The 27,092-nt window shown below is 40.2% G+C and overlaps 1 protein-coding gene across 2 annotated transcripts in view; it reads right to left on the bottom strand.

Annotated features, from left to right (window-relative positions):
* Positions 1–2,691: 2,691 nt before the first annotated feature.
* Positions 2,692–27,092, bottom strand: part of LOC100691531 (spermatid perinuclear RNA-binding protein) — a 101,839-nt gene continuing 77,438 nt past the window's right edge. The window contains exons 9-18 of one of the 2 annotated variants that reach the window (XM_025896991.1): positions 26,853–26,950; positions 24,044–24,137; positions 23,779–23,847; positions 17,108–17,316; positions 15,770–15,919; positions 13,107–13,241; positions 11,787–11,927; positions 11,348–11,471; positions 10,202–10,252; positions 2,692–3,902 (exon numbers count right to left, since the gene is read on the bottom strand). In XM_025896991.1, coding sequence (XP_025752776.1) covers positions 3,814–3,902; positions 10,202–10,252; positions 11,348–11,471; positions 11,787–11,927; positions 13,107–13,241; positions 15,770–15,919; positions 17,108–17,316; positions 23,779–23,847; positions 24,044–24,137; positions 26,853–26,950 — 1,160 coding nt within the window. In that variant the 3' untranslated portion in view covers positions 2,692–3,813. Of the gene's footprint in view, positions 3,903–7,979; positions 10,101–10,201; positions 10,253–11,347; positions 11,472–11,786; positions 11,928–13,106; positions 13,242–15,769; positions 15,920–17,107; positions 17,317–23,778; positions 23,848–24,043; positions 24,138–26,852; positions 26,951–27,092 lie in introns of those variants that run through there. The other variant, XM_005451485.4, reaches the window with a different exon arrangement.

The following is a 27,092-nucleotide window of genomic DNA, read 5'->3' as shown; positions in this document are numbered from 1 at the left end:
TGATTTCTTCATTTAGGTTGTTTTTTGTTTGAATTGCAGTTTGGAAGGCAAATATAGGAAAGTTTAAAGCAGTTACTCTCTTTTTAAATACGACTTGAAATGCTTTTATTCACATGGCATGCTCATGTTTTACCTCCAATACTCTAATGCACTTTGGCATACAAACTCCACAAGCAAGCAGGATTTAATGAGGCTTTAATCTGTGCCTCCTCGTCTCCCGTCCTCCTCGCTGTGACCCTGAATTAATCTCAGTACTCCAAGCTGAGGGATGTCTCACTTCCTAAAATGCATCAAGAGGACAGAGGAGAGAGGACAGGCCGAGGCACGGGGAGAAGCTGTGATTGAGGATGCACAGATATGTCATTCGAGATGTTTTTACCTTCACTATAAAAGAAGCATGGCACATAGCTGGACTATGAAGAACATGGAGAGAGGAGAACTCATCTTTTTATTCATATGTTGTGTCAGTTATGTAAGAGGATCAAACATTCAGCCTTTCTGTGTGAGATTTTTGAAAAAAAAGGTATGATATCCTGTCACATTGCATCATATTATGAATTTAATTCACAACATGATGCAATGCCCTAAATATAAAACCTGTCACGAGCACAGCTACATCTGAGGTAATAAATTCGGCAGTAGATGGGCTGTAGTTGTTGTCGTTTCCATTCATCGCCTCCCCCGCTTGAATCGCTGGTGGGAGGGACGTGGGGAGAGGAGTCGATGATGTGCAATCTGGGAAAATTAGAAAGAGGAATGAAACGGTCGCTTTTCTCTAGTCATGTGCGACCAACAGGAATCTTCTAGTAATAGGAATCTCCAAAAAGCACTCACATCTACAGAAAGCCCTCATTTAGGCCGAGGTGTTTGCTGGTCTAATTTATAAATCGAAGCTTGTGTTTGTGTACGTCTTCTTTATTTGTTGCCTCTTTGTATGTAAAGAACGAAGTGGTTCATTCCAAAACCGGAAGAGGTACTATTTTCTGATGAAGGCTTGTTGCCAAAACACAGAGAATTTTCATTGAACATGATCACGCCATGAGAATAACGGGCATCTTTGATGTACTTCAGAACGAGAGTCCCTTGGAGTGTTTTGATTTTTAAGCTGAGACTTTATTTTAACACTGTCAGCGTTAATCTTGTTAAAATGACGTTAACGCCATAACTGTGCTAACGTCTCTGTTAGCGAGTTAGTGTGGATCGCCCCATGCTTGGGGCTGCACGGCGCTAACGTGTTAACGAGCTAACTGCGCTAACAAGTTGACACCGTGCAGCCCCACACATAGTGCGATCCGCATTAACTTGCTAACTGAGATTTGCCGCGTTAATACGGTTATGGCGTTAACGTCATTTTAACGAGATTAACGCTGACAGCACTACTTTATTTCCTTGTGGTTGGATTTGAACGAATGCAGATGGTATGCATATAGATTAGAGATGGCACGATACCACTTTATGTCCGATACCGATATCATAAATTTGGATATCTGCTGATACCGATATGAATCCGATATAGTGTGTTTTTAATCAATAAAACTGTTTTTTTTAATATCTTGCTGCATTTTGTATAAGTTCATACTCATGTTTGAATAAACAACAACACTAAAGCTATTCTGTTATACCTGTATGCAAAAAAAAACAAAACACTGCACCCAAAATATTTCATAGTTCAGCAACACTGATCAATCTAATAAACTTAAACCTGCTCCATCCTCCCTATTCTGGTATTTTAAAGAGTACTTAGCAGAAATATTAAGCAACCTAACTAATAGGGTTGCAAACTGCCAGCAAAAAAAAATAGGGAACCACCCCCCACCCTCCACCTCATGATGCTTAATCGATGTAATCAACTTTAATTTGATGCAGTGTGAAAACAAAATGCACAGAAATAAATTATTTTTCAAGAATAATTAAATAGATTCAACATCTTTCTTCAACAGAATTGCAGACTGCACAGATGGTACTTTCCCAAAGGAAAAAGTACTATAGCTTACTAGGGTATATTAGACTTAACAGTTACTATATACAGTAATGGACTTCTATACATTTTACATCAGATTAAAACTTTGGGTGTAAGATTCAGATAATTATTTATTAAAAGCTAGACATTTTAAATGAGAATAAGAAAGAAAAGTATGTCTTTGTGCCCCCTTTTCCCTGTTCATGCCCTATCGGCCCCCCTGGCTAAACTTTGCTAGATCCGCCCCTGCACAGTTACCAGCCGTCAGCTACGTAGAAAAGGATCCTGGTGTAGAAAGTAATATTAAATAAATTCTAACAACAGCTTATCAAGGTTAAACGTGCTGCTGTTGTTCCGCCGCTGGTTTCCTCTTTCTGGTGCAAAGTGGGCCAAAAACAAAGAAGAGAGACGGTGACAGAAAAGCTGATCAGCTGATCACTGATCAGTTTCACGATTGAAGTAGCAGCAGCAGAGGGAGAGAGAGGCAGTCGCTCCATATATCGGTTGTTAAGCTTAACGTGGGAATGCTTTACAAACACTCAGAGATGAACTTACACACTTGCTTTACTTCTCTCTGGGATAACTTCCTCAGCGATGAAATGCCGGATTGCTAGCGAGGCTACAAATACACACAGCTGCTCTATCACGTGATGCATACTGCTCCGACGTGCTACGGTTATGAGCCGAGTTACGCCATGTCGCAAGTTTTGTGAGGTGCTTTTTTGATATTTAATGGATCGGATTACATTTTTTATTTCTCTCCGATATCCGATCCAGTAATTTACGTCAGTATCGGACCGATACGTAATATCGGATCGGTCCATCTCTAATATAGATAGATGTAGATGGTATACAAAAGGGAGTTCTTCCTTCCCACTGTTTCCAAGTGTTTCTCATAGTCGATCATCTGTTTCTTGCTGTTTTCTCTCTAATATTATACAAAGTATAATATTAAGCCATTGTTGTTGTGAATAGAGACACTATGTGAATTAAATTTAATTCAGTTAAGGATTTAATAATGTTCATTGAGAATAAAAACTTCTTTAAACTGCCTTTTAAAAACTTGCCATGTGACCTCTTATGGGTCCTCATCCCATATATTGGGAACCACTGATTTAACCATACCAGCAGAGATGGAAAACATGAAGACAATCAGATTGGAAAATTACTACTTAATCTACTATATGCAATAATGTTAAATTTGGGATTATATAGAATCAACATAGCAATACAGTGTTATAGACAATTTGTAAAATGTAAGTTTCAATATTTATAGATATCATATCTGAGAGTGCTTTAAATACAAACCTACTTCAGTCACTAGTGTATTTACATTCAGATTATAAATGTTTGTTGGGTTTTACATATTCAAATCTATTAACATGTTTATATATATTTATATATATATTTAAAACACACACATCCATATGTACAGATAGTAAATGTCATATTTACATACAGTAGGTCACACTGTTGTGAATGTGCTGATGGCCTGTTTGAGTTCAGCAGCTGGACTGGAAAAAGCGCTTCGAGTCGAGCTGCTTTGGGACACGCTGAGATTCCCGAAGGCAGCAGGGGTATTGCTTCGTGTTTTATTGACATTTTCTGAGACAGAAAAAAGCGAGTCTCGACCGTGGTCTCCTGTTCACTAAAAACCAGACCTGGACCTGGTGGAGCGTTGCCCGGGGCGTTTCCTTCTCCTATATTGCTTTCAATATTGCTGCTGTTGAAGGAGAAGCCCGGGAGAGCCGTGCCGCTGTAATCCAGGGGCGCTGACAGTGTTTAATAAGGGTGAGGGATTCAACGGGAGGTTGGAGTTTGTTGCTGTGTCTTTCCTCTGTGGACTGGAAGGGTCAGAAAAGATCCTGAGGGCCCAGGTGGATGATTATAGGTGTGGCTATGGTCTGCGGCTGGTAATAGGCACTGTCGATGTACAGGCCGCCTGCAGAGGGGAGACAGGCAGGGTTAACAACAATAGGAAATAATCATTATCAGCTAATGGAAGGCTTTTTAATCTGAGTAGATACACATAAATACACTGAGAATAAGTCCATACTAAAAGCTGCTGTTCTGAAGAGGATCTCAGTCTATATCCAATCTGAAAATTACTGCCATCTTGTGGCCACAGCTGGTTACTGTCTCTGAAAGCTAGCTTGCCTACCAGCCACTGAATCTGTCATGTTCAAGATTCAAGATTCTCTTGTTTTTGCAACCAGAGCAGTCGCCCCCTGCTGGCCATTAAAAACAATACAGGCACTTCCAGGCTGGCTTCATTTTTTAGATGTTGAAGTTACCCCCATGTTTTATAAACATGTGTTACAGTCTGATTCTGCAGATTTGTGTGGAGACACAGGTAGCTGTAGCCTGATGGTCATGAAGAGGGGACCATCAAAACAGGAAGTTTATCCAGCAGTATTTTTAAATTAGAATGTAAGAGGTTGTCTTGGTTGACCAGAGTTTAACGAGTTTCCAAACAGGAAGTCACAAGAGAGACGCTTTCAGCACCGAAAACAGAGGCAGCACAAAATTCGGAAAGGTTGTGTTTTAGTCGACTTTAATTTGTATCACTGATGTGTTAAACAGTCGAACTGCTCATTAACACAGAGGATAAATTGGGGAGCTGCACTGAGGCATAGTATAAGAGAAATGAAGCTTATTTAGACCTGTGAATAATGCAGGGCTTTACTTTATGCTAGTAAAGTCAAAGTATAAATAAAGGTCTTAATATGTTGTAGGTGGGGATAAGTTTTTCTTCCAGATTCAGTGTAAGCAGTGAACCTAACTGCACTTTTCTCTATACTGTAGTTGATCAAGGATACAGGCTTGGAGATCAACTGTATGAGTGAGGAAATGAATGTGAGACAGTTGCTTCAGCCTGAGCAGGTTCACAGCGGAGCCCTCAGGGAGTTTGTTGTAGAAACTTACCCAGAATGTGAGTTCGCCTTCAGGAGCAGAAAACCGAAAGTTTCCTTCATCACAAGTTTATCAAACTAAACTCACTTACTGGAACAAGCCTCAGGGGAGCAGAACTCATCGAGTGCAACAGTTTTGTTTTTTAAATGGTGTTAATGCAGTTCATTAAAACTCCACCTTTAAGATATTTTCTTCTCTCTGTGGTCAGTTTAACAAAACAAAACATCCAGTGATATCAATTTAACCTGTAACGGTGAGCAGAGCAGGACATGGACCCCCTAACATTCAGGGTGCTGCTGTTTTTAGAGGAAGTTTTATTGGCTCTCAGGATTGTTAAAGGCCAGAAGAATTAAGTAGATTCAATGCATGCATGATGGATGCTAGCCCTTTCAACAAGAAGAGAAACCTATTAAAACCTTGTACTTGGTGACGGCGATGTAAAGTCAGGCAGGAAGAGCATTAGAGATTACTGCAGACATGGCTTTACTAGCATGGTTTAGAAATCTAATTTCATTATTTTTAAGGTCTCAACAAAGATGTAAGACCTGTGCACATTAGAGCAGGATAACATGTATTAAAGCTATCGCTATATTAACAGTTAACTAACAACTGTTCTGTATACAGGGAGTGCAGAATTATTAGGCAAATGAGTATTTTGTCCACATCATCCTCTTCATGCATGTTGTCTTACTCCAAGCTGTATAGGCTCGAAAGCCTACTACCAATTAAGCATATTAGGTGATGTGCATCTCTGTAATGAGAAGGGGTGTGGTCTAATGACATCAACACCCTATATCAGGTGTGCATAATTATTAGGCAACTTCCTTTCCTTTGGCAAAATGGGTCAAAAGAAGGACTTGACAGGCTCAGAAAAGTCAAAAATAGTGAGATATCTTGCAGAGGGATGTAGCAGTCTTAAAATTGCAAAGCTTCTGAAGCGTGATCATCGAACAATCAAGCGTTTCATTCAAAATAGTCAACAGGGTGGCAAGAAGCGTGTGGAAAAACCAAGGCGCAAAATAACTGCCCATGAACTGAGAAAAGTCAAGCGTGCAGCTGCCAAGATGCCACTTGCCACCAGTTTGGCCATATTTCAGAGCTGCAACATCACTGGAGTGCCCAAAAGCACAAGGTGTGCAATACTCAGAGACATGGCCAAGGTAAGAAAGGCTGAAAGACGACCACCACTGAACAAGACACACAAGCTGAAACGTCAAGACTGGGCCAAGAAATATCTCAAGACTGATTTTTCTAAGGTTTTATGGACTGATGAAATGAGAGTGAGTCTTGATGGGCCAGATGGATGGGCCCGTGGCTGGATTGGTAAAGGGCAGAGAGCTCCAGTCCCACTCAGACGCCAGCAAGGTGGAGGTGGAGTACTGGTTTGGGCTGGTATCATCAAAGATGAGCTTGTGGGGCTTTTTCGGGTTGAGGATGGAGTCAAGCTCAACTCCCAGTCCTACTGCCAGTTTCTGGAAGACACCTTCTTCAAGCAGTGGTACAGGAAGAAGTCTGCATCCTTCAAGAAAAACATGATTTTCATGCAGGACAATGCTCCATCACACGCGTCCAAGTACTCCACAGCGTGGCTGGCAAGAAAGGGTATAAAAGAAGAAAAACTAATGACATGGCCTCCTTGTTCACCTGATCTGAACCCCATTGAGAACCTGTGGTCCATCATCAAATGTGAGATTTACAAGGAGGGAAAACAGTACACCTCTCTGAACAGTGTCTGGGAGGCTGTGGTTGCTGCTGCACGCAATGTTGATGGTGAACAGATCAAAACACTGACAGAATCCATGGATGGCAGGCTTTTGAGTGTCCTTGCAAAGAAAGGTGGCTATATTGGTCGCTGATTTGTTTTTGTTTTGTTTTTGAATGTCAGAAATGTATATTTGTGAATGTGGAGATGTTATATTGGTTTCACTGGTAAAAATAAATAATTGAAATGGGTATATATTTGTTTTTTGTTAAGTTGCCTAATAATTATGCACAGTAAGTCACCTGCACACACAGATATCCCCCTAAAATAGCTAAAACTAAAAACAAACTAAAAACTACTTCCAAAAACATTCAGCTTTGATATTAATGTGTTTTTTGGGTTCATTGAGAACATGGTTGTTGTTCAATAATAAAATTATTCCTCAAAAATACAACTTGCCTAATAATTCTGCACTCCCTGTATACTGCAAGGACTGAAACCTTCACGCCTCTGACACAAAGCCTTAAATAATGAATTTTAGAAGCTTCAAATGAATAATTATCTTGAAATTCTTTAACAAATTTGTCATTGGCTAATTAATGTCAAAGATAATAAGGCTTCTTCTCTGAAGGCACCGGGTGGACTTTATCTTCAAATTATGAGAAGATTTTGAGTTGATAAATACTGCAGAAAGACAGATTTCATATTTTAAAAAAATCTGTTTGTACATCGAAAAATTCAGAGATTTTATTTTAAAAAGTGTTTGGCCTTGAAAGTTTAAAATGCGATGTTAACAAAAGCCAGAGCTATGAAAATCTGATGTAACAATTATAATAAACTTGAGGTCATGTTTAAGGGTTTCTTAGTGGACACATGGAATAGGTGAGTATGTTTTGCATTTCTGTTACCCAAGTCAGGACAAAGTTTCTTCAGGTTATATTTGCCCGACTGTGGATGTTCAATACATTACAATTATTTCTTACCCACGTTTTGACATATAAGATTCCAGTAGCAGTTGGGGTCGACCCTGCCACTAGTTGCTAGGAACTGGGTGGTTGTTGACTGCCGCTAGGTGAGACTGATCACAAAGACGTTGCTTCAATAAAGACGGGATCTGGTGCAGCGCTGTAAACCTCTCTGTGACCAGTATCACCCACGGACTGTCAGCACCCTCCAGTTCGCCTGTTGGTTGGCGGAGCACACACTTGGTGAACTGTGGTGTCCAGGGGCTTTATAGCAATACCATACATTGGTTAATAGGATGAATATCCATCGGCATGGGAAAAACAAGATGTTTCACATATTTGGCAAGAAAGCCTGTCCTGTAACAGAGTAATTAGTGTGACTAATACAATATACTGACTAGAAATTTCAGCATGCAACAAACTGGGGACCACAAGTTAATCAGTTGTTGACAAAAATATTAATTTATTTAAAAAGAATATTACCTACAAACATAAAACAGCTCTCTGAGAAGAAATGATTTGAACTCAACACAAAATGGCTCATACTCAACAGTAAGTGTAAACTCGGACACTCGATATCCAAACGAAAGGAACATATTTCTCAGTGCAACAGAATATTGTAAACCTGTCTTTTTCTCTCTCTAACAGAAACAAAACAACATTCACACATATGAATGATTGTTAAAGGAATACGTAGCCTTTTGACAAAGAAGCTCTGATCACTTTCACCTCAAGGACATGCTTTAATTTAACAAAGTATGTTTCTAATTATTCATTTCCCTACAACAACTGATTTTTTTTCGCCATCATGGACGCTGAATTATTGTATGTTTAGTATGGTGGTAGTTCTTTTGGTTCTTTACAATCACGGTATAGCTCCATATTGTCGGTATGTAGTAGTTACTTAGATTTGAAAGGTCTTTGGTTCCCTCCAGATTTATTTTTAGTTCTCTAGTTTCCACATTGAATATTTGGTACTCTCTTTTTTTCAAAATATATATAAAAAAATTCAATAAAAGAATCAGCGATTTTAGTTTGCTACTTTGTAGTCACTTTATACCTGGTCTTAATTTAGTTCCCTCGAGTAGTTATGCATTTATTTGTTTTTAAATCTATTAAATCTTTCATTCATATTTCATTCAAATTTACACCAGCTGCTTACTGCAAAATGTGTCCCCAGGACAGTAAATTCAATTTGTTTAGTTTTTAGTTCAAATAGAATATTTTATATTCAATACCACTTTAGGGACCCAGAACAACACCCACTGCGAATTTTCTAAGTTTAAATTGCTCACTTCTGTTTTTCTTCAGTTCAAAACATAGATATGTTAATTAAAGAAAAAAAAACTAAATAAGTAATTCATTCCTTGCTTAGTTTTTGCATAGTACATTTAATAGTTTATTTCTTTACTTCAAATAGAATATGGTAAGCTTTGGGACACTTTAGGGAAATTAAATAAATAAGTTAACTTCAGATGATGTTTTATTGAATTTCTCCATTGTATACTTTGTCATCTGTGTTTCTTTTGTTAAAAGTTAGTTTTAGTGAGACATTTCATCATCCGTGTGTAGTTGTTGCTAATTTAGTTCCCTAAAGACCTGAATTTATGTATTTATTTTTAAGTAAACCTACCTGCTGGTATATTACATTAGTTTTGTAGATACTTAATACTTAGTTAAATCCCTTCTAAACATTTAATGTATTTATTTACATATTTACTGCATCGTATTTTCAGTAGTCTCACTTCAGCTCCTTGTAATCCACATGTCATATTTAACCCTCTGAAGTAGCCATCTTCAGTACATTTTAGATTGAAGGGAACAAAATAAGAGCCTCTAAATATATCAATATCCTGTTAATTTAATCCTACAGAGAATGTTTAGATCATTAAAATAACTTGGGAACACTGTAGGATGATGTATTAGAATCAGTTGCCTTTTTTTCCACTGCATAAACTCTCACTGATAATCATATAGTCGCCCTGTACAGAAATTCCCACAACAGGAGACTCAACTATGGTCATTAATTATTGTTTACTGCGCCTCATAATACTAATGGCATTTAAGTGGATAATATATTTTTGTTTAGTAAGTTTTAAGAAAAACAAACTACACTGTATTATTGGTGTTCCCTGCTGGATTTATTACCCAGCAGGACATGTAGGGCTGTTTAATTTGTCATATTTACCTCACCAGTCTTCCATACACTGCTCATTAAACGCTGAACTTTTGATTGCGTAATGATTTAATGATACAGAGCTTTTTTGTCAAACTCTGTGTTCACATGGAGAGTAATGACATGACTGTGAAACCGTTTTAGCCCAGAGGATGCATGCTGTACAAAAATCCCACTGCCTGATTTGATGCTTAAAGGTTTGTAGACTGCAGGGTTGGGTTTTGTGTCGTGAATACACAGCCAAAGTCAGGATATTCCTTTAACAAGTGACTTCCTGTGAAGTGGGTGAGGGAGAGTCCTAATAGGGGTAGAGGTGGGTGACGGGGTATGCTGTGGGAACTCTGATGACTGGGACAACTACTGAGGGCATTCTGGAGGGAAAACCTGAGGAAGAGTGAAAGAAAGAAAAAGAAACTCAAATGTTGGGATGATGGAACAGATTAAATGGATGGATTAAGGATCAGAAAGCGAAACTGGGAAATTACCGTAAGCAGGGAGGGCGCCTGCAGGGCTGTAACCATAAGGAGGACCAAAACCTGCGGGGGGATAAAATAAATCAAATGTTATCATTAAATAGCACCTATACATACATACCTGTATCACCCACAGCTTTTGTAATCTATTATCATCTCAGCAATAGTTTTCACCTACATCTATGTTGAATCATATTAAAAACTGTTGTGCTTCCAGCCTTTTTTTCCCCTTGTAGATTGTCTGCTCAGCTGCCATTTTATTATGAATCTCGCCAGAAAATTTGTTAATCTGAGCAGCTTTGTACAGCACTGGGGGGCAATTCAATGTTGCACTCAATTAATGTAGCACTATCAATCTGCTACAGCTTTAATTGTGAGGCGCAGATGGAACACGAGTGTGTATTTACCAGTGAGAGAGCATCGAATTATGGCTAAAGTTCCTCTCAAATGGGGAAAAAAATGATCTAATCTACTGTAATTGGTGGACACAAGGGTCATGTCAGTTCATCAAATTAAAAAAAAAAAATCCTACCAGACCATGATGAATTTGCCTGAAGGAAATTTTGGGAAAAACACTTCTTAATAGAAATTATGCAAAATTTTGGGTCCAGACTGTCATTAGTTTTCTCCAATAAATAAATCAGGGTGACGTGTTGTTAAGCAGTTTTAGCAACAATTTTTTGACAGGTCATTTTAAAATTCCATTATCAAGAAAACTACTTGAGACAGGTCGTTCAGATTTATTCTGGGTAAATATTTGATGCTAATCTGGTCCATTCTCTTGGACCTGGATGTTCAAGGAGTTTTGCAGGGGACTGACTTTATTTCCAGATTCTTATACAGAAGGCTAACAGCAACAGGAAGGAAGCAGTTTTGGCTAACAGCAAGAGGAAGCTAATTAAAACACCATGAGGTGACCATTGCTGTGATTTGGTGGTATATAAATGAAATACAATAGAAAAGAATTAACAAGCTATATTAGCCAACTTACACTCTGGTGTAAATCCTGAACACTGAATTAAAGATCATTCAGTATAACGCAGGTTCTTACAGCTTAATAACAGTCAATCAAATGAAGGAGTATTGATTTATTAATGTTCCCCTTGGTATATGTAACGGACATGTTAAACAATGATGTGAGACTGCTGTGTGACTCACCTGGTGGGATGTATCCATGTGCGGGTGGGGTGCTGATGTAGGGAGCTCTGGGGATAACGGGGACCCGTGGAGGTCTGGCAGCGAGGGCTGGGAGGGTGAGGACCGAAGCCACGGGTCGCTTTGGCTGCACAAAAACAGACCACAGTCAGAACAATACATGGTGTTTTCTTTCACTGGGAATTTATCACAATTTTACTCATATCCTGATCTAACTGCTAAAAGGAAAAAGACTGATTTAACTTTAGAACTCTCTGATTTGTCTCATCTGTCAATATCTGGTTTCCAGTGTGGGCAGTTTCCTGTTATATTAACTCTATTTATACCTTTAATTCCCTGTGAAGCGTGGCATTATTCCCAGACATTGACACCAATTCACACACAAACACAATGCAGGACGTTAATTTGAAAGTCATTCTGAGAACCTTAACGTTTTACTCACTGGAGGGTTTGGCCGTTTCTTCTTGTTGGTCGTAGATTTAGAGCCGGAGAACAGGCTGTTCAGAGCGGCGAGCGCAGCGCTGGCTTTGGCTACTTTCTTGTTGGGACCCGTTCCCCGAAAAACCTGCTTGTCTACCTCAACCTGTTATTGCACACAGAGATCAGACCTCATATTAACAGGGTTGCTCCTGCTAAATCCAAGTGCTAAAGACACTTGGATTTGAGTACAAGATCGACTCAACAATAACTCAACAAAACGCTGTTCCCCGATGGTTAGAGAAAAAGTTTATGTTCGAAAGAAAGAAGAAAAACGAAATGCTTGAATTTGAGTGGGGTTACGCTGCCTCGATTCCCATCATGTAAAATTTGAAAACACGTTCTGCACAAACACAACGTGGCTTCAGTACAGCTGCAGTACTTAGATTAAAAATAACTTAAAAATAAAAATAAGACTTTCATTGAATTTGCATTTCTTTGTTTTGTTGCTAGCAAACATACAGTGCAGCAAGCCGTTTATCCAATTTTTAAATTGCAATATTAGAATTTTTTTTTTTTTAAACAGTTAACTCCTGCTTCCTTAAATCCCCTTTTAAAGCATGTTAGCATGATTAAGCCTGATGTCTGTAGACTGTAATACCAGTTAAGGTCCTATTTTTTAAGATAAATGAATTTTCTTAAAATTTAAAAAAACTAATTTACATATTAAATTTACATTTTTCTGTTATATTTACATATAATAGAAACATACAGACTTTCATTATCAATGGTACAATAAATCTAATAAATTATGCCACACTATTATAGATTATGCCAACCAGCTTAATCTATAAAAAGTCCAAAACAACCTTTTCCTGAAGCACCGCTTTGAAAAAGCTCTTCTTTTGTTTTAATAATGACTTAATCAACAAGGGAGAAACTGGAAATTAAAGTATCCGCTATGCGATAAAAGTAATTCAGTCCCACACCTGTCGTTAACACCTTCTCTGGAGCACCTTTGTTTCTTAATAAGACATCTTCATATGCAGCTCTTTTGTTGTTAATGCCAAAGGAAATCATCGCCACGTAAAGAAACACAGAGCTTATTGTATAAAGCACTGCAACAACATATAGCCTTAAAAAGCAAGCAGAAAACAAACTACAGCAGCGATTTTACAGGGACTAAACTAGTTTCATGTTCAGCTGCGTTTGCTGGCATTTGAAGCTGTTTTCATATGTAGGAAGCGCTGAACATAAAACCGATTCTGTTGTTCATCTGCTCCTAATAAGAGAAGACATCTGAGACAGAGCGGAGCAGTGAGTGGAGGTGTGTTTGCTTTCCTACCTCTATGATGAAGCGTTTGTCGTAGCTGCTGCCGCTCTCTGATATCAGCTCGTATTTGAGGCCGCGGCGTTTCTCATTCAGCTCCATCACCGGGTTCTTACCTCCCGCCGTCAGGATCGGTCCAGGAGCTCTAGACTGCAGACGCATGCAGAGAGAGAGAATCAGCTGCAGGCTTTACATCCGGTTTATCCCCTTGAATGTGCTCAAGAGCTCATGTTTCCTCAAAGTAAGACAAGCTGTCTAAGCAGCCCGTTCACATCAGGTATACCTCCTGCATGCTGGAAGAGTGAGAAAGAACAAGCTGCTGATATTCAGTATTTGCTGCACAGCTTACAGATACCAATGCCTATTACAGCTAATTAGAAAATGTAGTCTTTTTGTTTTTCATCTTTTCTTTACTTTACTAAGCTTTCTTTTCTGTTTTCTTTATACAGGGAGATATTTTGCCCTGTCATAATGTATTCTGTTCTACTTAACCTATTTTGTTAAAAGACTCTGTAACAAAATCATTTCCCAACTTTTGAGATAAATAAGATGTTAAAGTATCCAAGGAGCTCAGAAAGGAAAGCGACTGGACTTCTTTAAGTTTCTTGAAGATGTTTCAGTCTCTCAACCAAGAAGTTTCTTCACTTCTCAGAGCAGTTGGTGGAGAGTCCCAAGTACTTAAGCCCTAGTGGGAGTTGTGCTGTGAAAGAGACACTCCAAATGCAACAACGGACGTATGTCCCACAAATAAGTGTCCAGACGTTGTTGGGTTGGTTGGTTGGACAGTTATAAGTGCACAAACTATGTGGTGACAGGCAGGCAAAAACGGTCATAAGCGTTCAACCTGGTCTTAATGAGAGACTATGCAGACCGTGCACACGATATATTTTTTTTTACTATGCAATTTTGATTATTAAAATATGAATTTTTATTGATAATTTATAATAATTATCAGATAATTTATGTGATTGGAAGGTTAAAACAGAGCTTGAAAAAACGTTCTGAGGACACGACTGAAAATGATCTTAAAAAATGATTTTCAAATAATGACTTTGAAACATCTTGATATAACTTGGAGAGCACTTAAAAAAAAGAAAAACTAGTTGAACGTCTGGCTCAATACTTTAAAGAAGAGTTGAAAGACATCTATAGAATAAATCAAAATATCAAGTTGCAACCTAACAGGAAAAAAATGAAGGTCATGCGTCTTCATGGTCTGAAGAAGTAACAACCCAGCAAACCAAAATCAAGTTCTACCAGTCTCAGAAAGAACCTCCACATCTGGTTTGGGATCTATGAGGAAACATTTGTGCAAGAATATTATTTTACTGTATTTAATTTTCTTTTAAATTGTATCTATATTTTTTAATGTTGTTACATTAGACTGTAATGGATGACTGAAGAAATGCTTTACTGGAAATAGTTTTGGTGATTTGCAGTGTAAAATGTCTGAATGGTCAAACTGACTGTAAAGTTTCATCCATTTATTTTACATTTTCAAAACTCAACTTTAGGTTTTTATATTTTAATGAGTGAGAAGGTTTACAATGAAAGCTATCAAAAGAATTAAATTCAATTAACTTTTATTTATATGGCGCCAGACTCCCAGCAGCTGACGGCTGACCTCTGACTGAGAGCAGCAATTTTAAATGGCTGTATCTGTCATTTTAAAAAATGATTGTAAACCTATCGAGATTAATATTTCACACACAACACCTACAAGCAAGGTCGTCTGCCTCTTTATAAAACATGGGCATAACCTTTGTGATGTCACCAAACGTTTTTTCGGTCCCAAGTTGAGCATTTTCGCCATCGTCAGTGGTTTGACGCCGGACGTGACAAGCGAGGGGGCGGCTCTGGCTGTGAAGTCTCACTCTCATTGAGTGTGCAAGTATGTAAACCTATCGCTCGCACGCACGCACACGTAAAAAGGAGACACAATCTCAACAACCAAGGGACAGCAGGGGACAAACGGAGCTACAGATATAACAACAAATAAGAGGTGAGTGGGCTGGAAAGGCCAGAGAGTAAAGTTAGGTTTTAATCCTAGTTACTGATACCTGAATTAACAGGATCTCCTGTGTCATTCAGCCGTTAAGTGTGGCTTTGAAACCAAGACTACTCTCCTTTTTTGTCCCCCTTACTCTCCCCACACTCTGTTGGAGGTCTCTTCCTGTTAAAAGGGAGTTTTTCCTTCCCCCGGTCACCAAGTGTCCCTAATAGGGGATCCTCTACTTTATGATGAAAGCATCTTGAGGTGATTGCTGCTGTGAATTGGTGCCATATGAATAAAACAGAAATGAATTTTAGTGGTGATTGAAAGAGAGGCATTGAGGCATTCGGGAGTGAGTAGAAACATGACGGCCTTTTGGATTTTTAGAAAATTCGTCCTTCACAAAGAAATCAGTCTTCAGGCTCTCAGAGGCAACAGAGTCAGGGAAGGTTACATTTTTGTTAACATAATGACAGGAAAAAAAATAGTAATACATGAAAAGAAAGTTGCACAGAACATGTTTAAATCCAAGGTTTCCAGCCTTTGTAATCAGGACACCGAAAATCTGCAGAAGAATTTTTATTGTGTTGAATCTCTAATGAACCTCATGGATGTGTTGTAATCAGGAAGAACCTTTCACAAAGGCCACAGTCTGTGTGTGTGTGTGTGTGTGTGTGTTCCTCACCTCCTGTGTGTCTGTGGAGGAGGTGATGGAGGTGGAGCTGGAGCTGGTGGACATCCTGTCGTTCTTCCCTTCGCCATCTGACTTCTCGTCGGCGCTCAGCGAGTCCACGTCTCCATCGCTGCCGAGCACGTAGCCCAAAGCCTGCAGCGCCTGAGGACGACAGCAGCGAAAACAAAAACAGCCAGAGGACGTTCATTTAAATTTCATCACTGCACGACTTCCTGCTGCATTCAACTCGACAGTCATCGGATTATAAAAGTAGCGGATAAACTTTTTGTGACGTCCTGACAGCCGCAAATGGGAGATGAGTCACGCTTTCACATCCATCATTTGTCACTGAGCTGTCCTTGAGCAAGGCACTCAAACCCCAGCTGCTGCTGCAGTGAGGCTGCAAAGCGAACAACAAGAACAGAAAGACTGGCTGTGCTGAGAGTGTGAAAGTGCAACTGAATGAATAAATATGTGTGAGAAAGACTAAGTGTGAGCAGTCAAACTTCTAGTTCAATAAAAGATTTGTCACAAAAAGAACATTGTGTGCTCTCGTATCGATTTAGAAGAAAACTTCAGCGGCTGTTTCTTTGTCCGACTTAATGTTCAGCTTTTAAACACCTGAGTACAAAATTATTGACAAACCAAACTAACAGGCAGACACAGGACTGGAAGCTAAAGTGGTGTTGTTAACCCTCTGAACCCCTTTTTACTTGCTTCACTTACAGATGTCATAATTTTAAAAGTAGAGAAAGCAACTTGATACCTGTGCTGATATTAAAGTGGACTTATTCTGCTTTTCCTTTATTTTTTATGTCTTTTGCTTTTAGTGGAGTTTCTGCAACTAATGACAAACTGGATTTCCTTTGTTCTTTTTAGTCTTAGCAGACTAAAACAGTTTTCAGCAGTTTGAAAACTCTTATTTGTCTATTACGATTTGAAATGTGAGCCTAAAATAACTGCAGGACAGTTCAAATCCACTGTGAGTGATGTTTCCCTTTTTGTTTTTTAATCTTTCTGTATCTGCTCCTCTGTGTCTAATTGTTTATGGAGCTAGCGCTGCAGAATCCATCTATGATAACCCAGTTAACCCATATCTAAAGGAGCAGGCTCTAGCCCATCGTGACCCTGAGCAGAATTAAATGGTAGTGATGTTCATCATTTTAGTTTGTCTCAATCTGAAGCTTTCAAACATTAAGCACAAATCATACTCTGGATTTTGAGGTGTTTACATGTCCCAAAGAAGGCGTTTGCTAACCGATGACTATCAGACAACCCATCTAAGGTTCATTAAAATACAACCCCCAGACTTCCATGACTTTCATGCAGCTCTTTGAACTCTGTTGGTACCTTGAGGGCTACTTGGAGCTTGGCGGTTCTCTTGGAGTTCCCCGTGGCCTGGTATGTGGTTCCCTGGATTTCCACAGACATGGTGAAGACTGGAGCGTGCACTGGGCCGGATTGGGACAGCAGGCGGTACTGAAGGCCCGGGTGGATCTGGTTCAGACGCATCAGAGCATTCATGGGATGGTTTGGATCGGTCATCCTCCAGTCCAGCACTTAAACAGGAGAGATGCACGTGTTAGTAATGAAACAGAGAGACCTCATGACTCCACAAGCAGGAAGTGAGAGAAGCCATTTCATTGGCTCAGCTTCTTTCCTGTTAGCAGCTAGCTGATGGGACTGGAATGACACCGTCCGGGTGTTACACCACTGACACTTCAGCCAGCGACACTTCACACCTACACAGTGACGAGAGATGAGCTGCCTCCCCGGAGTCCTGAGCAGTAATATCTCACTGATGAATTGGAAATGAAACCTGACTCCTGGTGACATCCATTACACAACAAGTGCTGAGTGTCGCCAAATAATAAGCATTTTTCCCAGATTTTAGTCCAACTCTGTCAACTGTGCTATGAGGCTACAAAAGATTTGACTTTGTAAACAAATAAGATGTATAAAGGACAGAATTGAAGTCAAATGACATTTGTCAGCTGTCAAACTTTTAATATTAATATAGAAATGGGAACAACATATCACAGTCTGAAATCAAGTTTAACAAGATGCTTAAAAAAAAAAAAAAAAACCTCTTCGGACCCACAGGAAAACTGATCAATTAAACAGGTGCAGGAAACTGTTCAAACAGCCTGCATGGTTTCATAGAGAAGCGATAACAGATGTCACCAAGTGGAAACATCTGGGGCAGAAAAATGAAATCAATTGCCAAAACGTGCAGTTCCTGTAAGGGCCACCTGAGCCTGGCTTCAAAACGGAGTCAATCCCCATAGACTTGCATGTTAAAACGTATAATTTTAAAACAGAGATGAACTTGCGAGTATTAAAACAAACAAACAAACAAACATTTTGGCCTCTGTGGATAGTGTCCACTTTCCTAAAGACTCTATAGAGGGTTAACCTTTTAGAACTCTTCCTTGAGTTATACTGGTAAGGCTTAAAGTTATGGCTGCTCAGACTGACAGATGCAGTTCCTCTAATGGCCACTTGGGGCTCATCACAAAAGCGAGTAAATCCACCTGTTTCGATTTTTAAAAAATTATTCTTGTCATTTGATTCGTAGTTTTACACAAAAACCAAACATGCTTTAGAGCTTCAAGGCTACAGCTGTCACCACCTGTACCATTATTACAGGCATTAAAATCTATCGTAGGGTTAATGGACTGGGCAAAGTTGAAGAGGAAGAGGGCCGGCAGAAACGGTCATGTGTAATTTCAGATTCTTGAGAAACACTACAGAGTTATCGATGATGCCGAGGTGATCATTTATTTGCATATGGCCGCCCACAGATTTCAGCTTTTGTGTAACAGGTGTCACAGCGGGGACACTTGAGGCTTGTAAAGTGTGCAGCCGCCTGGTTCTGCAGCCACTGTGTGTAATTACTGAGAGGTTCTGACAGGCACTTTAGACTAGAGTGCGGTTTCTATGAATATGGATGCAGACGAGGTGTAAGAAAACGAATGTGGAGGTGCTGGTGGACAGGTGCCGGAAGGAAGACAGGGGGAGGTGTTAAAGCACTGTCAGTGTGTGTGTAAAACCAACATGCGCGTGTCTCTCTGTGTGTGTGTGTGTGTGTGTGTGTGTGTGTGTGGTGGGAGGTAGTGAGATAATTGCGTGGCAGCAGCCAGCAGTATTAATCCTCCTCTATCTCTGCCTCCGTCACCTCCTTTGAACTGGAAGCAGATGAGGGTTGCCGGAGACGACGGTCCCAGCGAGGGCCAATTTAATTACTGTGACACTGACAGACACAGACTCTGAGAGCGAGGGGGGAGGAGGAGTTAAGAGGCCGAAGGCTGCAGCCATCAGTGCCAAGACCGTTTAGTTTACGGCTGCAGCTAATTATTATTTTCACTGTCAGCTAATCTGCTGATTTTTTTTTTTATTTTTTTCAAGCAATTATTGGATTAAACTGTCTATAAAATACCAGGAAAAGCAGCCAGAAATCTTTAAATGTCTTGTTTAACGAGCAGCCCATTGGCTAAAAATATCCATTTGAATATCTGTACAAAACAAGTGTCAAACTCATGGCCAAACACAGCCCTCTGCATGCTTTAATCCAGTTTGAACATCCCTTTTTGGTTAACACATTTTGGTCCACCTAAGCTCAGCTGTGGTCTGCACAGGAACACGACGAGTGCTCACAACAAACCAAACAAAGGGATTCAGCTTCCCAGCGCCCGAACTTACAAACACAAACTGGCAAAAGAGAAAAAAGACTGGTTCAGAGGGCAGGCGGTTTAAAGAAAGATGGGAGACGGAGAAGCGAGCGTGAAGGGAGGCCTGCGTTTAAACCACGACACAGGCTCTGTATTCAAACAACAATTCAACTCCACGCACCAGCAGAGATGCGGAGCCACGGAGGAGACGCGAGGCAGAAAGCTGCTGAGCTGAAGAGGCAACTAAAGCAAAACATGTTTTTTCTCAAAGTGAGATTTCTTCACTGCAGAGGGGAGAGCTGAGCGAGAGATTTTCAGGGAAGCTGTAAAGTTTATTTGCAAATTTTTATTTTTATTTGTTACTTGTAGTTAATTTTATGCAACACTAGGCTGTGTGGTAGAAGTACATGATCAAAGATTTTTTTTTTTCTTTTATTGCTGAGACCAGGATATAAAAAACAGAACTAAAGTAGTGCATTAGGAGAGAAACCTATATGATCTGGAAGTGAAAGCTGATGTGATGCACCTGAATACACCGTAGAAGCTAAAATCATTCAGTGTCTGAACACAGGTGATGTGATCTGTGCGTATCAGGTGACCTGTGCACATGGATTTTATGGTCTGAACCAAGAGAAAGTTAAAATCCTTGTAAACATCAGTGGGCAAGTAAAAATTATTATTAAAAAATTGACATAAATCATCAATATTTCATTGTATTTGAGTGAACTAGAGGCAAAATGTCTCATTAGCAGAAAAATCAGTGAAAAGTTGTGTTTTGAGTGAAACTTTGTGTAATATGTCAACAGAGCAGCGCAGCAGGGGGGCACACAACACTGTAAATCATGTCCTGACAGCACCATATGAAGTTATGTCAGCCAAGAAATATGACAAGATGAAGATGCCATACTTAAAAAATTAGCCTGATAAACACACTGTCACAGCATAGACCTCGTCACTAATGAGAAATGTTGATGGTGAAGACGCCGCCTGTGTAAGTGCTGTCCAAACAGCTGCCACAAAACCCTCTGTGAGGAGGGAGCACTCAGAAGGCTAATAAAAATCTGGGTGGTTTGACACTGTTCTGGTGTTCGGGACTGAAATCTGACATTAAGCCACTGTCACACAGACCTCTGTCAACCTGAGCTGATTGATTCCTAAAACTCTCTGAAGCTGAATGTCTTTTAAGCTTCACCAACTTCTCTATCAGCTTTGTGGAAATCTGATAACTTCACACAATTTTCTGCTTCGAGGATACATCTCACCTAAAAGCCACTGCTGCCAGAAGTCTTCCTTAACCCGATTCATGCTGCTGACTGACGCCGCTCTGAGATGCAGTGAAGGAGATGAGCTGGTTCCTGAAATGGATTCCTAATATGATCTCATGAAGATATCGGACGTCGCTGCCTGCTGGGTTTCACACATCCAGACTATAATGTATCACATTCAGCAGGGTCAGGCCATTTTCTCTCCTCTGATACAGAGATTGAAGTGAATGTGCCGTGTTATTCTTTGGCCTGACAGGCCGATTTGATCCCTGTCACAACAAAGCATCCCGGTTTCTGAGAAAAGATCAGCGTTGCTGCTCACTTCTTTCAGCTCCAGTGCTTCACTTTTCCACCTTTTACACAAAGACCTCTTTTACAGACAGCTATAGTGCACACATGTCCAACACACACACACACACACACACACACACACACACACACACACACACACACACACACACACACACACACACACACACACACAGAACCATAAGCCTTGTCTCTCAGTCGTCAGTCAATATCCACTTATCTGCTGTGAAGAGTTTTCTCCAGGGAAGTCAGCCTCTGTGCGACGTGGCAAATTTGACCTGCACAGGATCAATCTTTTGTGCACATTTTTAATATGTCGCAATTTTCCATTAAAGACAAGCCAGAGTTTTAATATCATCATGGTGGAAAGGAATCCAAATAGCGCTTTAAAGGACACAAAATGCAAGAGCCAGTCCCTACAAACAAAGACGTCACATAAGCGCTGTGTCACTAAACGTTGTGTCTTTTGTCATAGACAAATGCAGGGTTGAGTTGCTTTAAAGCACTTCATCAGCACTTTAATTGCCACTCAGATATGCACAAGTGCACATTGCTGGAAAATAACGTTTGTCAATGGGGTAATTTGACTGTTCATCGAGAGCAGGAGAAATTAACCACCGCCTTAATAACTTTTACAGAGCTGGAAAATCCGCTGCCACAGTATTACAGCAAACGCGCTGTTTAAACTAAATCTGAATGAACAAAAATCAGCTTATTATTAAGAGGAATCATTATTAAAAAGATGGGTTTATCTACAAGAACTAAAAAAAAAACTTTCATATTGGTTCATACGTTAACTCATGAATGTTCAGGTGTAATGCAAAAAGTTCCAGGAATGGGCTCATAAAAAGAAAAAGAAAAAATCTGACTTAAATTTGGCAAGTTCCAATGTGGCGGCTTATTTTTAGATCATTCATTTATGCCCTCTTGTACCTCTGTGACGAGTGCTGGATCTCCTCCAGTGGGTCAAAGCAATGATCCTTCAATCAGATTTTCATTTTCTGGAAGTGGACAAAGTCACAGAGAAGCAAAGCTGGCGAGCAGACGCGTGCTGAGTACAAACTCTGCTGGTGTGGCCAAAAAACTCCAGTGTTTTCAAAGCACTTTGTGCTGGCACGAGATTGCACGCTGGCAGGTACTAGTTCAGAGGCACCAGTTCAGAGCATTTCCTCAGAGTTTTCTCCATCAGATGGTACGGGACATTACAGCAAAACTCTGTGCCGACGGTCTCCGAGTGGGAAATGAATTCTTGGTGCAAAGCGAAACAGCAAACAGCTCCTCGCCTGACGAGCTGCCTTTGTTCTTCCGCTGAAGACGCTCGGTTGTATCTGGAGACCCAGCTTTGATGACGCTCTGCATAAAATTTGAGTCAGTTTGAAACAGAGTTGATGTTTGCTCTTTGTGTTAGTTTTGATCACAATGATCTAAAAACGAAATCTTAAAAAACTCCAGAAGATGACCGTGAAGAAAAGAGCTTAAACATTTAGCTGAGGCTTTTTGGTTATATCGCTGTATCCAATTATATGGTCTTAAATAAACGCCGAAGCTGGTCTCGAACTTTCATCTCAGTCAAATTATGATCTTATAATCAAACACAATTTGCAGTTAACTGTTGTGCATTACTATGGAGGGCACTGCATATGGTATCTACAGTTGTATAAATAATTAATATTTGATGAGCCATTTCCAAGAATAATATGAAAGAAAGCAAAGACCAAAAAGCAATAGTTATAAGATGCAATAAAAATAGCATTAGTAAAATATAAAACAATAATAAATTCATAATAAATCTAACCCAGCAATCCTGCTGCTCCAGAAACCAGAGGCATGCTGAACTTTCACATTACACACATACTTTCACTCACATGTACTCACAATACTGTAAGTGTCTGACTGTGGTTTTACTGCAATAATTACACTTATGCATATGTGTTTTTGTCTCTTTTTACCTTCCTTTTAAGCATTTTTCAGATAAATTATGACCTTTAAGAAAGCAGACTATTTTAGCAGCTAAAGCAGGGTCATTTATGTGTTCTGTTCATGTTGTATGATATCTATACAGTCTTCTTTATATTCCTTCTTTGTCTTTTCATAATGATGTAATGAATGAAGTTTTCAGTTTTCTTATAGAGAAAGAAGTTTTAGGATCACAGCTCCAGCTAGATCTTTACACCAAGGGATGTATCGCCTGAAACTGCACCTGCCCCTGAAAAGCTACCAACTGTTCATCCACACAGAGATCAGGATGAGCAATCCTGAAACATGCAAACATCCCTGAAACGATATCCTTCATGCCTCTCTGCATGCACTGAAGGATATCTTGTTTTAAGGCTGCAATGTAGAGTTTTAGATGTGGAAAATACAACAAAAGCCTAATAAAGTTTATAAAAACCCACCACCACACCAATGAACCAATTTGTCTAAACGACTATGGGAAGTAGATTGATGTAGGAAACTTTTTTATGGTTGGAAATATCACGAGCATAGAGAAACATATGGACTGGGTTAATAAATGAGCCCCTTCAGTCACTTTAAAGCTAAATTACAGTACACAACATAAGGTTTTTAATCAATATTCATTATATCAGAGTCTTGCTCGTTTCTCCTGTGTGACTTCGAGCTTCCAGCAATGAACTCTGTTTAATATAAAGCTACAGTCAGCCACGTGTATCAGCCTGAATCTAAGTGTCTGCTGCGCCTCAGAAGTGAGAGGAAGAGGATTTCGATCATCTGAGCAGTGATTCTTCGATACGGGCGAGTTGATGGTCAAAGTCACCTTTCATCCTTTTGATGAAGTCTCTGTCGTCTGACCCGATGTCCTCCCGGAGCCTCTTCTGACAGCCGCCTGCAGAGCGGAAACGAACGAGCACTTAAAACATCACACTGCCCACTCAGACGCACATGCCGTCTAAGCATGCTGTTTTTATTAATGCTGCCAGGACTGTATCTGAACAGAGGGCTCAAAAATGAATTTAAAAAAGGTAAAAACAGGGAAACGAATAAACTTGCAAAACAGAGAGCACAAACAAGTCTGCACGCACCTTCTAACAGCCTCGGTGAGGGCTTGCTGGCGGGCAGAGGATCCATATTCAAGACCTTGTAAAGCTGTCCAAAGGCCAGGAGGCGTAACGCATGCTGAAACACACACAGCAGACAGAATAAGGGCACATCACTGTGGTGGTAAAGCCACAGAAACCCTCCTGCACTCACAGGAGAGCAGGGCCATTTATTCTCAGATCAATGTGCTTTAATTATCGGGGAAACTTGAGCGAGCTGCTCGCCGTTTGTGTAAACCAACTAATTCTGTTGGGAGAAACTTCATGCATTATAGAGACGAGGCACAAACAAAGGAGGAAACGGGAAAAATATATTCCCAGACTTGCACTTCATCAAGAGAGCAAAACAAAGATGAACTTGAGGATGTCTTTATATTTCTCACTGCTGAGCCTACACTTTCCGCCCGGGGGCCAGATTTTGTTTTTTCGTGTGCAGCAGCAGCGGTGGTGGTAGTAGTTGTAGTAGTCTTGGTGTGGGTGTAGATGAGGAAGAGTGTTCCCACGCTCATTAGCTGGCTAATTAAGCTGCCAGTTTGTCAAAGCTTCCGCAGCACTGAGGGGCTGCTTATCTGAGGTCAGAGACCGTGATTCTGTGGACACTCAGCTATTTATAGTGCTGACATGAGCTCAGGGCTCCACCGGCGGAGGCCCAGGACTCGTTTTAAATAACCCTCCATCAATTGGTGTAGCGGGAAGGAGTGTTACATGTCCGATTTACTGGAAAAAATGCTGACTTTCGTACAGTGGGTGGAGGGGGGCATCGAAACACACCCTAGTGGGATGTTTCAAGGTCTCACGAGTTGCATGGCTGAGTCTGACTTTCTCTTTCTTGGCACATGAACTGATTTTTCTCAGTGTCTGTGGCTGGTTTTATAGTTGGAAAGCAGGAAGGGAATTTCTCAGAGGGAAAGATGTAAAGCTAACATCCATAAAGAAGAGTGTCTTAGATGGAAAATGGATCTCTAAATTCAGAACATCTGTGGTTTTGCAGCACTGATTCACCTCCAGGGAGGAACTGAGTTTGGACGTCACTGATCTCTGAAAATACGGAAATATTCCCAACTTAACTTTAATTTTTCTTTTAGTGATTTAGTGTTTAAAAAAAAAACAAAAAAACTGCTTCTCTCATCCGAGACTGGATGAAACTGAAGATTTTCACCAGCACCAGTTAAAACCTGGACAGCTGTGGCCCACAGGTGAGACATCCTTTAATTGAAGCTTTTAAGGTTCATCCCCCAGGAGCAAACAGCATATTATGAATGGGAACTTCTTTACAGCTACGGTCAAAGAGCGAGAGCTAAATGTAATTTGGCTGAGCTAAAGGGGATAAGTGGTAATATAATATTATGGTGGAAGCACAGTTAGGTTCATAAGTTTTTGGGCAATGACACAATTTTTGTAAATTAATGGACCTCACTGTGTATCATTGTGCAAAAGGGGCATAACGGCTCACTAAATCCACAGTTTGTGTCCTCTTTTCCTTTAAATAAGACATTCCGTTCCTTCAGAAGGCTCGACTGAAGGAATATTACACTAGTAGGTGTTCAAATGTAAAATATTTTCTGTTCTTGCAGAATGTTGTAAGCTTCATCATGCCTTCATCTTATTACACATGAGACATTTTGTCATATTTACTGAGTAACCTCAGATCAACTTCAGATAACCGGTTAACAAGAATGTGGTTACTGTGTAGTAGTAACGCCTTTGTCACACAAAGCAAACAGTATTATACAAACACACTGAAACCCACCAGAGGGGAAAAAGGAGAAGTCCTACACTATAGGGCAGATGGCTAAAATACTAAAAAGAGCGGTACCTTTATGTGAATAAAAACAGATATCAGTATGATATCTACTGAGTAATTACTACCATTACTCAACATCCTCTCCTACCGCAGTGATTCCTTCACTGCTATTACTAATTGGTTTCTTTAAACTTGCTCCATCTCAATCCTGGCAGAACTGAGGCGCTGGTGTTCGGCCCCGACAGCTTCTCTGAAAAGGTCAGTCATTACATCGGCCCGCTTGCGAGCAATATCAGATCTTCTGCTAAGACGCCTGGTGTTATTTTTGACCAGCATTTGAACTTTGAATCTCACATCTCAAAGCACCTCCAGTTTCTTTCATCTAAAAAACATCACAAAAATCAAACCTCTACTGTCATCCAGTAATTCTGAACTTTTAGTACACACTTTGGCTGTGGCTGTGCTTTGATGCAATATAAATAAAACAGAACTGAATTAAAAGGTTACCTATGCCTATACCTATACTATATATGCCTATGGTTACCAGAGCCTGAAATGTCCTTTAGCCACGAGCCTTCAACTACAAAGTGATACATAATGAGCAAACCAAAGCCTTAAGATCAATTAAGCTGTGAATTAGTCGATTATTCGCCTCACAGCGCGAAGGCTCAGATCCTCCAGCTGGCTGGCACCTTTCTGTGAGCAGTGTGCATGTTCTTCCTGTACCTGTGTGGGTTTTCTCTGGATACTCCACCTACCCTTCACAGTCCAAAGACGTGTGGTTAGGTTGGCAATTCTAAATTGCCCATAGGTGTGAATATGAGTGTGAATGGTGGTGTATCTGTGTGTTAACCCTGTGACAGACAGCCAACCGGTCCAATGTGTACCCTGCCTCTCACTTACCAGCAGCTGAAATGGATGGGAAAAAATAATGTAAAAAAAGTGACATATATTCTGAATGTTGTGGGTTAAAGAGCTTAGCATGCACACTGCAGGAAGAGGAAACTGTGATGTCATCATAGTAGGCGGATGGGTAACATGTTCACTGACCTGAGCGCTGTGTGTGATGGCGTCAGCCTGCTGGGCGCTGAGGTCAGACAGGACGTCCGTGGGCTCCCTCTCACAGGGGTCATGAACTCCTGGACCCCCTTTGAAGAAAAAAAAAAAGTCAGACATTTTGAACTTTATTTCACTCAACAGGTAAACAGAAATTATTCTCCTGCTGCCTTAATGCTTTTTATGCCTCACGTAAAGCACTCGGTAAGACCTTAGTGCATGAAAGGTGCTTTA

The sequence above is a fragment of the Oreochromis niloticus genome, linkage group LG12, assembly GCF_001858045.2.
Source record: "Oreochromis niloticus isolate F11D_XX linkage group LG12, O_niloticus_UMD_NMBU, whole genome shotgun sequence".
In the NCBI taxonomy this organism is placed as follows: domain Eukaryota; kingdom Metazoa; phylum Chordata; class Actinopteri; order Cichliformes; family Cichlidae; genus Oreochromis; species Oreochromis niloticus.
Note: the sequence above shows the minus strand (reverse complement) of the source record. Positions and strands in the feature narration are given on the sequence as shown.